Here is a 13427-nt window from a genome sequence, read left to right on the forward strand (position 1 = left end):
GATATTTGATCCAAAGCAATTGGATACTTATAATATCTTCCTTTATTGGATATCTACTTAATTCTTGCTGGCTGCTCATTCATGTTTATCACGTCGATGCCAATGATGATTATTATCTGATTTGTATGCTGATTGATCTTCTTTGATGATGATATCATTTGATCATGATGGTTTATGAATATCTTCATTAAGCACCATACTTCTTTCTTCTTGTCTTGATGATTGACATAGGATGTCACCTTATGAACATAATTGATTATGGGCTTACTATTCCTCATATTGATTGGATAGTAGAATCATGATTTGCATGTTGATAAGGTGGTTGTCCACAAGATTGTTATCCTTGATAACATGTGAGCTCGGCAATGCTAGATAGAGATTTTCATATCGCATTATCTAATGTGCCCCTTAAATAGGAAAATCGTCTTATTGATAAGACTTCACGATTTTCCTTGATATACTTGATGCTTATTGATTCTTTATGGAAAGAATATGCAACTATCTACTTGAACTCTTACGTGCTATGTACAATTTGCTACTAACTATCTTGAGGTGATCAAGGTCTACCACCCCTTGACCACAAAGGAGTTCTTATTGCTATTGTATTATTAGGTTAAAGATGGGGACATCACACTAGTGTGCTTAGTGAACAAACCAAGCACTCAAGGATGGTTAGGCAAATAAAATTATTAATCGAGGAATGCAGAAGATGTTGAGGTGGCTTGGGGCCAAGGTGTTGACCAGCAGAAGGCTGTGTTTTACCTTTTGCCCATGTAGCTTGGTCCTTCAATTTCGGATGGGGAACATTGTTATAGTCTTTGTTTCCCCTTTTTTGCTTTCTTAGTTTTTTTTGTATGTCTCTTGATTTTCAACAACAATAGCCATCAAGCTTCGATGGATTATGTGTTATCAATGTCACAGCCATGGTGCCACTCTGTAACTATATTTCATAGCATATACTTTTTATGGGTGAGGGCCCCAATAGAACCCTCATTATTCAATGAAACAAATTGACCACCTAATCTCAATTTTCAACTTTTCATGCTTCTTATGATAGTATGGTTCATTAATATTTGCTTATGTTCCACAAAAGAATTAACAAAAATATTAATTTTCTAGGCTTATGAAGATGAAATGCCACTATTTCTGAGGTTTATTCTTCAATTAATTGAATTAACAGGTACAGATAAACAGCTCATAAGCATGTGATGTTTTTAATTACAAAAATACAAAAAGCTATTGACCATTAGAATATAAAAAATCAAATAACAAAATTTCTGATGAGTAAATAGAAGTATCTTGAGGAATTTCTTTTAAAAATTCATTCAGAGAAAACAATGCTTAACCTGGGCAACTGATGCTGAACCTAGAGGAATTCTCTCAAACATTTCAAAAACTTCATTAGGTTTCTTTCCGAGTTCCTCCTCCAATACATGTTGCATAGCCTCAAAAGGAGTAGGGGGTGCACCATCACACAGTGTAACCAATTTTTTAACCCATGCATCTGGGGCCAGATCTGGTTTGCCAAGTATTTGAGCAGCCTGATTTAAAACAGGTTGTTGGTAAACAAAAATGTTTTATTCAAGACACTCATTAATCAAAACTACAATAACTCAGATAAAATGCATACATACATACTTCTAAAGATAGCACTTATCTAAAATAAAGTAATGAAGCATGTGAAATTTTTATTCATGATTGCCACAATAAGTGATCTAGTGTAAAGGTCCTTTGCAGCAAGAGAATATTTTTATAAAAAGAATCTGACAGTGCACGGGTAGGATGTATCGGACGAAAAACAACTGGACCAACCAATATCCTTCTAGCAATAAGCTTACATTGCATGTAATCCCCCACTTTGAAATAGAATTTAACAATAAATCAATATACTAAAATTAAAATATTAAAAATTTAATTAAAACATAATTAAATTTAAATAAAATTTAATTAAGTTAATGAATGGTCAAAAGACATGAAATGAAAAGATGTGACTCCCTCAAACATGAGATATAAAAGGGAGAAGAGAACCTCATTTGAAGGGCGTGAACCAGAAGTGCAGATCTGATTGTGAAAGGTTGTGTCCCATTAGAAGGACAGAAATAATTAAGAGTTGCACTCTTTCAAAGGGTGCTAATGGTGAAAGGGCGTGTCTCTTGCCAAAGGGCATACATGATGAAGAGGTGTGACCTCTCCCTCACATTGAGAGATATAAAGGATAGGAATCAAAAGCATCCAGTGACATGACCATGGATCATATCAGATCAGAACCGTTATTAAGTTACAGGCAGTAACATCCTTGTTCTTGGTGCTATGCATGGGGATGTGCTTAATATGTATGCTTACTATATGAAGCCTGATAATGTTCTTATGCAGAATTTAATAGTAATATTAATGTAGGCTGCAATATGTATGACAGTCATATTTAATTTTATATACATTCATAATAATTGAAAGACAAATATATTCACAGTCTAAGTACTTAATCAATTCTAATTCTATTCCCCAAGGGAGACGGGTGTTGTTAGAGAGAGGCAGAGTGGATGAAAGGACTGATGTTCCTGACGTCTGGGTTGAATTGGGGAGTTGGTGTTATAGAGCCCTAGACAAGCCAATGCCCTCTTCTAGGATTAAAAATGAGAAGGGATTACCAATTAGACTGGAGTAATGACAATATTAAGTTGAATTATGGACAACTTTAATTATCTACCCCAAATTGATGTAATATGCTAGGTTTCCCTTTGGAAATTGATGTAGCCAAATAAATAAAAGTTATTGCAAACACCATATTCCAAAATCTGTTGCAAATGTGAAGATGCTTGATGTATCAATATGGTTATCATTGGTTGTCATTGATGTCAATGTACTGATTCGGTGTTTCAATGTTTGGTTTTGCTCCGCATTTCTGATTTGTTCCAGATATATTCATGATGAGTTGATATGTTCTTGGCTATTGCCTTGAGATGCTATTATAATGTTTTGGTGGTCCGGAAGTTGTGCCCCAGAAGTGTAATGTCCCCTTCTCAGCAGTAATCAGCTCAATTGACCGTTATCCTATTCTGAGGACCCGTGGGCTAGTCGGAAGTAGAAATTGGGGTTTCCTACCTCTAGGAGGATGTTTCAGCATTTTTGGTGGCTTGCATGTGGGAGTTTGTCAGTTTTGGTTCTAGATTCAGTCTGGGTTTTCAAAAAGCTTCGTAATGATGGTACATGCATAGCAAGCGGTAGAATTTGGCGAACTTAATATTTTTAGTAAATGGAGGTGAGGGCAATTTATTTCTCTAGGTTTTTCTTGGTTTTCAAAGAGTTTCACGATGGTGTAACATGCAAATGAATCTGAAGACCTTTTCTGGACTTACTATTTGTAGTAAGTACGACAGCTACTCGGAATGGGGTTAAAATCACTTTGGAGACATTTACTATTTTTAGCAATACGCTATTTATAGTAAGTACTATTGTTGGCAATGCTATTTTTGGCAGATTGCAGTGATACTATTCGGAGGATATTTCAAGCAGTGCAGTTTTCGGGTCTTTAGCCTACAGCTCTTTTTGGCAATATTCAATATATGGATATAAAAGTATTTTTTAATACTTTAAAATTTCCCATGGCCTAGGCATGATTGGTGTTATGGTTTAAGGAGGTCGATTTGATTCTTTAAATATCAATTATATAACTTATGGTTGGACACCTTTTGGAGGAAATTCTCATTTAAAAAGTTTATACTTAGCATATTTTAGCATTTGATTAAGTTGGCGTCCACTTGAGAGAATAATGTATTTGTTGCCAAATAAAATATTATTATTCCTTGGACGATTTGGTGAGGGAATGAAATGAAGTGAAATGAGATACAAGTTAAAGGAAATTTGAATGTTGTTGTTTAATCCCATATTGGAGGGAAAGGAAGTTCGATGTGGAGAGGAAGTTATAAATATGTGCCTTGGCCTTCATTTGAGACTATCCATGAATATTCGCAATGAAGTGCTGCCAAAAATTCGATTGATTGCTTCAGGGAATGCTTACCTCCTAGCTAAATCTTAGCTTCTCGCTTGAAAGATAGCGACTAGTTGAGACTGTGAGACTATTCTTTACTCAGAAGAATAGATGGAGTTCATTGAGGAGTTTATGTTTGAAGTATTCTAATTTTGGGTGGAGTGTTTGAGTTGCAAGTTGCTGGTTTTCAATGCGGTAGATGTGATAAATTCATAAGTCTTTGCGTGGATCTCTATTGATTCTGGGTAAGTGGTGGGTGATAAATGAAGTATGATTGTAATGAAAAATATATAGAAAGAATTAGAAGAAAGTGGATTGAAAAGATCTATCTCTTGTTGATTTGTGCGAGGTTATGTTTTGATCAGTATGGTTGTGTGTTGATGCTATTTGGTACCCATGGCAGTGAGCCTAAGGTTTCTTCTGACATTTCAGCTGTGTGGCAGTTGTGCCTCAATGGTGGATTCTTTCTCTCTTTCTTCTTCTGAGCAGTGAGCCCTCTTTCTTTTTCTAGCGGTTGTAGTCGGGCAGTGAGCCCACCTGCAATGAGCATTCTGGCAGTGAGCCGTCTTGTAAAAATCACCATGACCAATATCACCCTAACATGTGTTTTTATATTAAGAACTAACATTCTCTGTGGTTTTTCCCTTCTTGGGTTTTCCACATCATCTCCGGTGTTCCATGTGTGTGTTCTTTCATGTTTATACCTGTTTATGGTTAAGTAATCAAATGTTGGTTTACTGGATTTGTTTATGTGGGAAAAGTGAAATATTTTCATTTAACAACCGATTCACCCCCCCTCTCAGTTGTCTAGGATATTCAACAAAATCTTCTACAATAATGAAATCATTAAAGTAGATAATAGACATCTTAGTTATACCAACAATTTTAAATACTACAATAGGAAATCACAACTCAATACAAAGATGATGAAAGATCAAAAATTTCAGAAAATATTAATTATGTCATGATGTCATATCCTACTTTCCTGTCCATTCATGTATGAAACCAGAGCTCTCAAAGTGATACTATTTCAATAACACAAAATCAAAAGAAACTGATAAAGAGAATATCCAGAAATGGAAAATGCATTGAAGTATTTCAAAGACTAAAACGAGATTGTCAAATACCACATTAATGCTAGATACCTTACAAACTACAGACAAATCAAAGTTCAAATATGAAACACTCCTAAAAATTACAATATTTCTTATGAATGGATTTCAAAGGACAATATCTCAAAGTGTCAAAAACATACACTTGTACTTATCATTGTGTAATGTCCCCTTTTTGGGATTAGCCTATATCAACCAATTGTAATGCCCCCAACTAGGATCTTTCCTAATTTTACTCTAGAATCACAATCTAGGAATGCACAATTGCCACTTAAACCCTTGATTTAGATCCTGCAAACAAGTTAGTCATTGATGAAAGATTGTTAAAATATAATTTCATAACATTATAGGAGAAACTCACTTCCCTTGCTAATTACATCATATGCATGTGGATTCCTTTAAAGATTTACCCAACAACCCATCCACATTATGGAGCCCCCTTGGTTGATCATACAAGGCGCCTCAAGCCATTTCATCAAGCCCAGGAGCACGGAATGACACCCACCACTTACCCTCGTAGCACCACTTGGGGTGTCTCTACCTGAATGGATCACTAGCTACTTTCATCCCTCATATGTGTACAATGTATATACTAACAATAAAAGTAGGAATGATAACATTAGCAGTATTACATTAATGATGAGTGAATCATAATATAGATTATGCAATATCATACCCAGCACTTTGATTAACAAAGTCTCCCGACTGCTCTTGATCTTTCTGCAATTAGATCTGACTTTTATATTTTATTGTCTTTCTACTGTTTTATTGTTCAATGATGATCCTTCTTGGATGATTTTCCAAGTGATTTGTCCTCCTCTTTATATCTTCTAGCGAAGGGGGTTACATCTCTTCATAGACACCCCTTGCCTTTGTAAGAATTGTACCCTTTCCAAATTAAGTGATGTAATGTCCCCTTGTTGAAATAGGATTTATGAATAAATATTAATAATAATAAATTAAAATATAAAAGAACAAAAATAAAATTTAATATAATTAAAATTTAGTTAAGTTCAATGAATGGTCAAAAGGCATTAAATGAAAAGTTTGTGACTCCTTCAAACATGAGATATAAAAGGGAGAGAAGAAAACTTCATTTCACGAGAAGAGGGAGGAAGGAAGAAAGAAGGGAGCAAAAGAATTAAGGAAGCATTAATGGGAAGAAGATAAGGAAGTTACTCTTCCAAAGGGGTAGCAATGATGAAGGGTTGTGACCCTTTTTAAGGGTGGTGATTGTGAAAGGTTGTGACCATTATGAAGAAGTGCGACTCTCCCTCACGTTGGAGGATATAAAGGGAAGAAGTTTTCATTCGAGGAGATAAAAAAAAAGGGGAGATCAATTTGAGGAATAATATATTATTCTCAAGGGCAACAATGAAAAGTGGTGACTCAATTCTTTATGAAAGGTGGTGACCCTTCTACCAATAAAGTATAAAGGATAATGCATTCTAAGCATTAAAGGGGACTTATCAATCAATGGAGGAAATCGATACAATTAACATCAATTCTCCTAAGAGAGCAAAGAAACTTCAGCAATCAAATACAAATCGAACCATTCAGTAATAGCACTCATCCAAGAGAGCAACGCTCAGCTTTCAAAGAGGGAAACAACATCGAATTGAATCTGTCCAAATTACCATAGCAGACTGAAAATGCATAAACTGCAATAATTCTACAAGTATAGTGGCCAAGATTTAGTGTCCTCCCAAAAGGGGACATTACAAGCACTACCCTCAACAAATCTGAGTCGGCCTTATACTGAATTTCCTAGGTCGGCCCATTACATTGCATGCCTGTGCACATCAGTCAGCCCCTCCACTCAGTGGCTGGCGCTTGGGTTTATTCTTAAGTTAAGGTCGGCCTCCCTGTAACTACCATTGCCTGAGTTTAATATTAATAATTTTCTTAAATGGGTTGGCCATTGTTAGGAAAATACATAACATAATCATTTTCAGCCTTCTATTCCCAATTATACATGTCACTCAGTTTTCCCAAACATTCTACACTTCATTTCATACACACAGACACTAGCTTCCAAATAAGTGATCTCATACCATTGGAATTCTAGGAACAACATTTCAGAGATGGACAAAAAACTAAGATACCGGTTCGGGTTCGCGCACGGGTTCGGGTTCGAAGAACCCGATACGCCGGTACGGCAAAATTTTGAAAAGGGGTTTGGGTTCGTTTGGGTTCGTTAGTACAAAAACATGTAAATTTTATATATATTTATATATTTTGATATTTGTGAAGCCTATAGGCATGAATTAAAATTTGCATGTCACATAGCATCATATAAACAACAAAACAAACATAAACTTGTAATCATAGCATCATGATCATACCATAATAGCATCATATACATCAAGTTTAATATCAAAATGACAAAATATTCAAGTATCATTGTTTCAACTTTCAACAATATAAACTTAAAGTTTAATCATCAAATGGATCATCTAATTCATCCTCCTCCTCCTCCTCCTCCTCATTAACATTGACATTAGATGAGCCAATGCCACTTGCACTTGCACTATAAGTTGGCTCAATTTCCGAGTCATCAAGTGTCAATGCAAGAAGCTGAGAAGCAGGAGCATCCAAATCAGTATGCTCTGGCTCTATATCCCACATCTTTGTTTCCCCTTGTGTGTAGTCATGTTGTTTGTGTGAAAGAAGACGTAGGTTGGAATGCACATATACTAAATTCTCCGCTCTTTTTGATAGCAGCCTATTGCGCTTTACAGAGTGGATGAAAGAGTATGTGCTCCAATTTCTTTCTGAAGCAGATGAACTAGCAACCTATGAAGACAAAGTAAACTATAAATAAACTAAAACTTGTAAATTTAAAATTTAATTAATTAAACTTACTTGTGATAAAACTTTTATAGCGAGGGGTTGTAGGTGTTGGAAGCATGTGCCATGGAAGTACCACCAGCTATGAGCATCCTTCTTGGATCTATGACAAAGTGCATCAACACTTAGACCATTCCCATTTGCGAATTCTATGAACTCATTTGTAACAACATCTCGCAAATCATCATCGAGATATAGTCTAAGAAATGCTGCCTTGTACCCATCAGATACTTCTAGATCTCTCCAAGGTGGAATCCTTCCTGGTTTATCAAGAAACTGATTGCTATAGTACTTAGGTGTCAAGGCATAGGCAAGAAGGTGCAAAGGAGTGGTCATCTTATTCCACCTTTCTACAATAATTACTTCCAGTTCTTTGAAGAATTTCTCGTGAGGATCATTCTCTTTTTCATTTATAGTGACCTTTATTTTTTCAAGCATTGAGTCAATGCCATCATAAATCTCACCTATGCAAGGCCTATCCATGTCTGTATAACGAATCATGCTCATGATGGGCTCAGTGATACTTAGGAGATATGTAACAAGATCCCACCATTTCTCACTCAATATTCTATCCCTAATTTTTTCTGCCCTCTTAGTGCTACTTTGCTTCCATACAATCCAATTGGTGTTGATCACCATATTGTATGGTGCCACTCTAACTTTCAATAGTCGTCTTAAGACGATTGTGTTTGATGCAAAACGGATCTCAGCAACCTATAACACAAATTAATGCCAAATGATTAAAAAATAAAGCCAAACTTTAAAGAAGAATACACAATATAGCTTATACAATGATATTATGAACATTGAAAATTTAAAAAAATCAGAAAATGTAAAATTAAATTACTATTTCACTTACCTTCAATAGCTCCAAATTCGAATAGGTTCTAAAAATGCCTTGAGACATGTGGTGGTTTGTGATGAACATCTGGATGTCCTCAACCTCTGCATACATATCTCTGATCCATTTTATTTTTTGCCCAATCCTTTGTAGCATAAGATTGAGTGAATGTACCGCACAAGGTGTCCAAAAGATGTGATCATAACGTTTCTCAACCAACAAACCAGCAACTCTACAATTTTTTGCATTGTCCGTTATGACTTGGACAACATTGCGAGATCCCACAAACTCAATGGCAGGGATGAGAATTTCTGCAATAAATTGGCCATCTTTTATTTGGCCCTCACAATCCACAGCTCTCAAAAACATTGCCCCTTTAGGGGAAACTGCTATGACATTGATCAAGGGACGGTTTTTAGCATCTTTCCACCCATCTGAAACAATTGTTACACCTGTCTCAACCCATGAATCCCTTATGGGTTTCAATGCATCTTCAACCCTCTTCACCTCTTTCTCCAATAATGTTCCACGTACCTTCTCATAACCAGGGCCCTTATACCCTTTTGGAGCCTCATTAACACTTTTTATCATTTGCTTCCAATATGGGGAGCGAACAACATTGAATGACAACCCATTTGCATAAATGCACCTTACTATATCTTCGTCAACATTGTCTCTACTCTCATTTTGGAATGCGGTTTCTAAAGGCCCCTTTGTTCTTTTACGTGTCAAGGGTGGTTCACTTTGAGGTTCATTTGTGGCAAAGAAGGGGTGGTCTTCTACTACAATAGTGGGATTAGAAGGGCCTTGCATTCCCTTTGTTTTCTTTGATGCGGTTTGGTTCAATCTACGGGCTTCCCTCTCTTCTGCCACCTCATGCTCCCTAATATATTTCATCACTGTCTCATCTGGTATAGGTTTACCATTTTTTCCAGGGCATTTTTTGATGCCTCTTCCTTTTATTCCACACAAATGGCCTACCACCCGATAATATGAACTATTACGTTCAATATCACATCCATGGCATTTTCAACGGAATCCCCCACCTCCCGGAAGTTGTTTTATAATGTCCACATATTTCCATAAGGGAGAATTTGGATCATTTCTTTGTTTTGCAATTATTTGTTCATTGTCAATGGAGGAAGATGTAGATGCCATTCTAGTTCCTAAGGCAAAAAATAATATAAACATATTCAAAAACAAAAACTAAATAATGAAAAAAAAATCAAGTTTCATGTTTGACAATTTGTGAAACAAAAATAGTTGGAAAAAAATTTAAAAACCTACCTCTTGCAGCCAATGGAAGCTTGAAAATGTATGGAAATGATGCTGCAACACTTGTTGAAGCTTAAAAAATCAGTCTTCAACTCCTCCTCTTTGATCTTGGAAGCCAAATTTTGTTCACCCTTTCTTCAACCTGCTCTCATAAAACTTTTGTTTGCAACACAAATGAGGTGAAATGAGTCAATAAAATGTTTTAGAAGTCAATTTTAAGTTATAACTTTCACTTTTTACAAGGCGGAATTGAAAAAAAAAACTAAATTTGCATTGTTTTTTGACTTTATGGGCCGCCCAGCCGCCCGGGTTCGACCCTTTTTCGAACCCTGATCGAACCCAGGTCGAACCGGACCCGTACCACGGACCCGGTCGAACCCGGACCCGTACCAAGGGGGCCCAGAGGCGAACCCGGTAACCTAGACAAAAAATGCTAAACTTCTTAACAGGCCACAGCAACACATTTGTATATGCATTCTCAATGCTTCTTCCATTCTGAAGGACAACCTAAAAGATGAAAACACAATATCAATAGGCTAGAGTGAACTCAACAGATGTCATCCAGTCAAAGGATAGGTAAAATGTCTAAATGAAATGAGACTGAATGCAAGACACAACACAATTTGATAAAATGTAGAACAGTAACTTGTGCAGCCTTAATTCAGTAAAACTCTCATAGCAATAAGAGAACGAAAAAATTATATTGCAGACAAAATTAATGTTTTGAACTGTACCAACTGAATACCTACACACATTGGAAAAATTTACAAATATAGAGCAATAATTCTAGTCACACTAGCACCTGCACAAGAACTGCAGGAAATTCATAATTAAAACCAAATAGATTGAGATCTGGCAATAGATCTTTCAAGGCGAGAGCAGGATTTGCATGAATCTTTCATCTCATATCACTGCATTTGCCTTGGACTATGTGCAGGGAAAACAAAAAATTATATTATTCTTTCTCAAACATAGTATGCGAAGGAGTTGATTGAAAAACTTGGGATAACGAATTGCAAAACAATTGTAACACACATGGGACCTCAACCACAACTTTCCAGATATGACACATCTAAAAAATAAATAAATCCCTCTATACAGAATTAATAGGGAATCCCATTTATCTTACACGTAACTGACCAGTTCTAGGATATTCTCAGAACCATTTCACTTGGCATGCGGCAAAATCTATATGAACACTGGAAAGCTGCTAAAAGGGTGTTGAGATACTTAGAAACTTTGGATTAATGTTCAATTAGAAAAACAACTTCTCTTTGACTACAAACTGGGATGTTGATTGGGCAAGCTCCCATAAGGATTGAAAGTTGACAGGTTGTGGTTTCAACATGGGCTCAAAAGCTCCCATAATGATTGAAAGTTGACAACAAGGTATGGTTTCAACACGGGCACGAGGGCAAGTAAGAAGCATATGACTATGGGCATTTCTTCCACAGAAGTAGAGTAAAAGGCAGCACAGGGAGACGTTTGCGAATATTTGAATTCATAGAATCTTGGGGAACATGGATATCTCTTCTAGACAATCAACAACAATATATATAGGGATTTAAAGATGGTAAAGAACTCTGTTATGCATAAGCAATCCAAACGCATTGAGGTTCATTGGCACCTTATGAAAGAAAGGGTGTAAACTAATAACATATAGATGCAATTCACTTCCACTAGGGATCAACTTAAGTGGATAGATCACAAAATCATTGTCTCAGAACAAATTTTATAGTTATGGATTAAACTTTTTTCAACCAACAATACACACAAATTAGATATTAAGAGGGGTCTAAAATGTTACAGTTTCTATTAAGATATCGTTACCGATTAAGTTGTGGGCGGTTGGTTACAAAAACTAAACTTTTTATGAATTATGCTATATAATACCATGTAACCAATATGCAAACTGAGAGTGTTTTGAATGTAACTATGTAATAACCTTTAGCATCAATATTTTGAATCGCATTGCATGTTCCATCATTAAAATGAGGAATAACATTTTGAATTACAAAGTGTCGTCCAAAACATTAATGATAAAAATTGCTACACAGATGCATTCAGAAACACTATCAATCACTACCATAAACTGTGGATATATTATGTCTATTAATGTACAGAGCATTCGAAAAAAATAGAGAACTGGGATCCTGCCCCGGATTCAAAATGCTAAGCTAAGCCTGGGAAAAGCAAAGTATCATACGCCCCAAAATGGAAACAGCCGGTTAACAAGTCACAAAGTTTTAATTGTCTTGAAAAAATTCAGACATCTGAGCTAATGCACATTATCATTTATCCGCCTGGCTGCTCCTCTTCATCAAAAATAAGCAACAAAAATAGGTATTACACACCTTGAGGAAAAAGCCGCCAAGGTCTGAGCAAAGGGAATAAATCTTGGTGGCTGCAATTTCATGCTGTTCCTCCCATATCCTCTCTTGAGTTTCCCTCTCTGGAACGAATTTCACCCGAAGCTGACAAACCTGCCAACCAAGCCCATTAATCCCATTCAATGAAGTAATATGTGCGATGTTACTACTACTAATACCAATACTGATCTCCACCTTGTAGCCCGTGTAGACGTTCAGTGCTCTCGCCCAGAAATCCACCGTTCTTTGCCATGGTTTAAATTTGCTAGTCAAAGTTTCCTGTAAATCCTCGAGCTTTTTCATTTCTATTTCGAGCAGCTCTTGCTCTTGGTCCTGGAGCAACATGAATTTATTTTTATTCAGTTTGCAGATTATATTTTTGTTGTAGTTTTCAGTCGTTGGAGACTCCTCCTACTTTGCCCAAGGTTTTTTCCCATTTTTACCCCCTTATCTCAATCAATCTCATAATGAAAAGCGCGTCCATTCATTCCTTGCGTGAGGCAAAAGTATGTAGCAGACATGTTAAATGTTGGGAGTAACCATACCTAGTCTAGTTTTTAGGAAATTTGCTCCGCAATGCTTTGTGTGCATAGGGAAAAGATCTAGTAGTTGTGCACTCTAACTTCGCACTTCTCAAAATCTTACTTGGAAATTTCAAATCACTTCGATTTTTTTACAGCAGCTTACTTGGCAAGTCCTCTGCTTATAACTAAGGTTTCAGGGCCACATCATCAAATATGATGCCACATCAACATGTTTTTTGCCAAGGTGTCCAAAACAGCCCCAAAAAAAAGTGAGACCAATAGGCGTGCAAAAGAGACCCCAATAGTTGTGCAGCTGACATGGCATCACCTGATTGGTTACTTTTTACAATATTAGTACATTTCTTAACAACTATTGGTACATTTCCTAACAACTATTGGTACATTTCCTAACAAAAATTGATATTTTTTGTTTCAAACAATAGGTTTTATTTGTTCAATTTTTGGAAC

At 36.2% G+C, this 13427-nt stretch overlaps 1 protein-coding gene across 3 annotated transcripts in view; it reads right to left on the reverse strand.

The window, feature by feature from the left end:
• The window catches only part of LOC131030391 (uncharacterized), a 208251-nt gene extending 195317 nt beyond the window's left edge, over positions 1-12934 (reverse strand). The window contains exons 1-3 of one of the 3 annotated variants that reach the window (XM_057961195.1): positions 12631-12934; positions 12421-12549; positions 1347-1541 (exon numbers count right to left, since the gene is read on the reverse strand). In XM_057961195.1, the coding sequence (XP_057817178.1) occupies positions 1347-1541; positions 12421-12549; positions 12631-12780 (474 nt within the window). In that variant the 5' untranslated portion in view covers positions 12781-12934. The remainder of the gene's footprint in view (positions 1-1346; positions 1542-12420; positions 12550-12630) is intronic. The other 2 variants (XM_057961193.1, XM_057961196.2) reach the window with 2 other exon arrangements.
• Positions 12935-13427: the final 493 nt, after the last annotated feature.

Source organism: Cryptomeria japonica, chromosome 7, assembly GCF_030272615.1.
Source record: "Cryptomeria japonica chromosome 7, Sugi_1.0, whole genome shotgun sequence".
Classification (NCBI taxonomy): domain Eukaryota; kingdom Viridiplantae; phylum Streptophyta; class Pinopsida; order Cupressales; family Cupressaceae; genus Cryptomeria; species Cryptomeria japonica.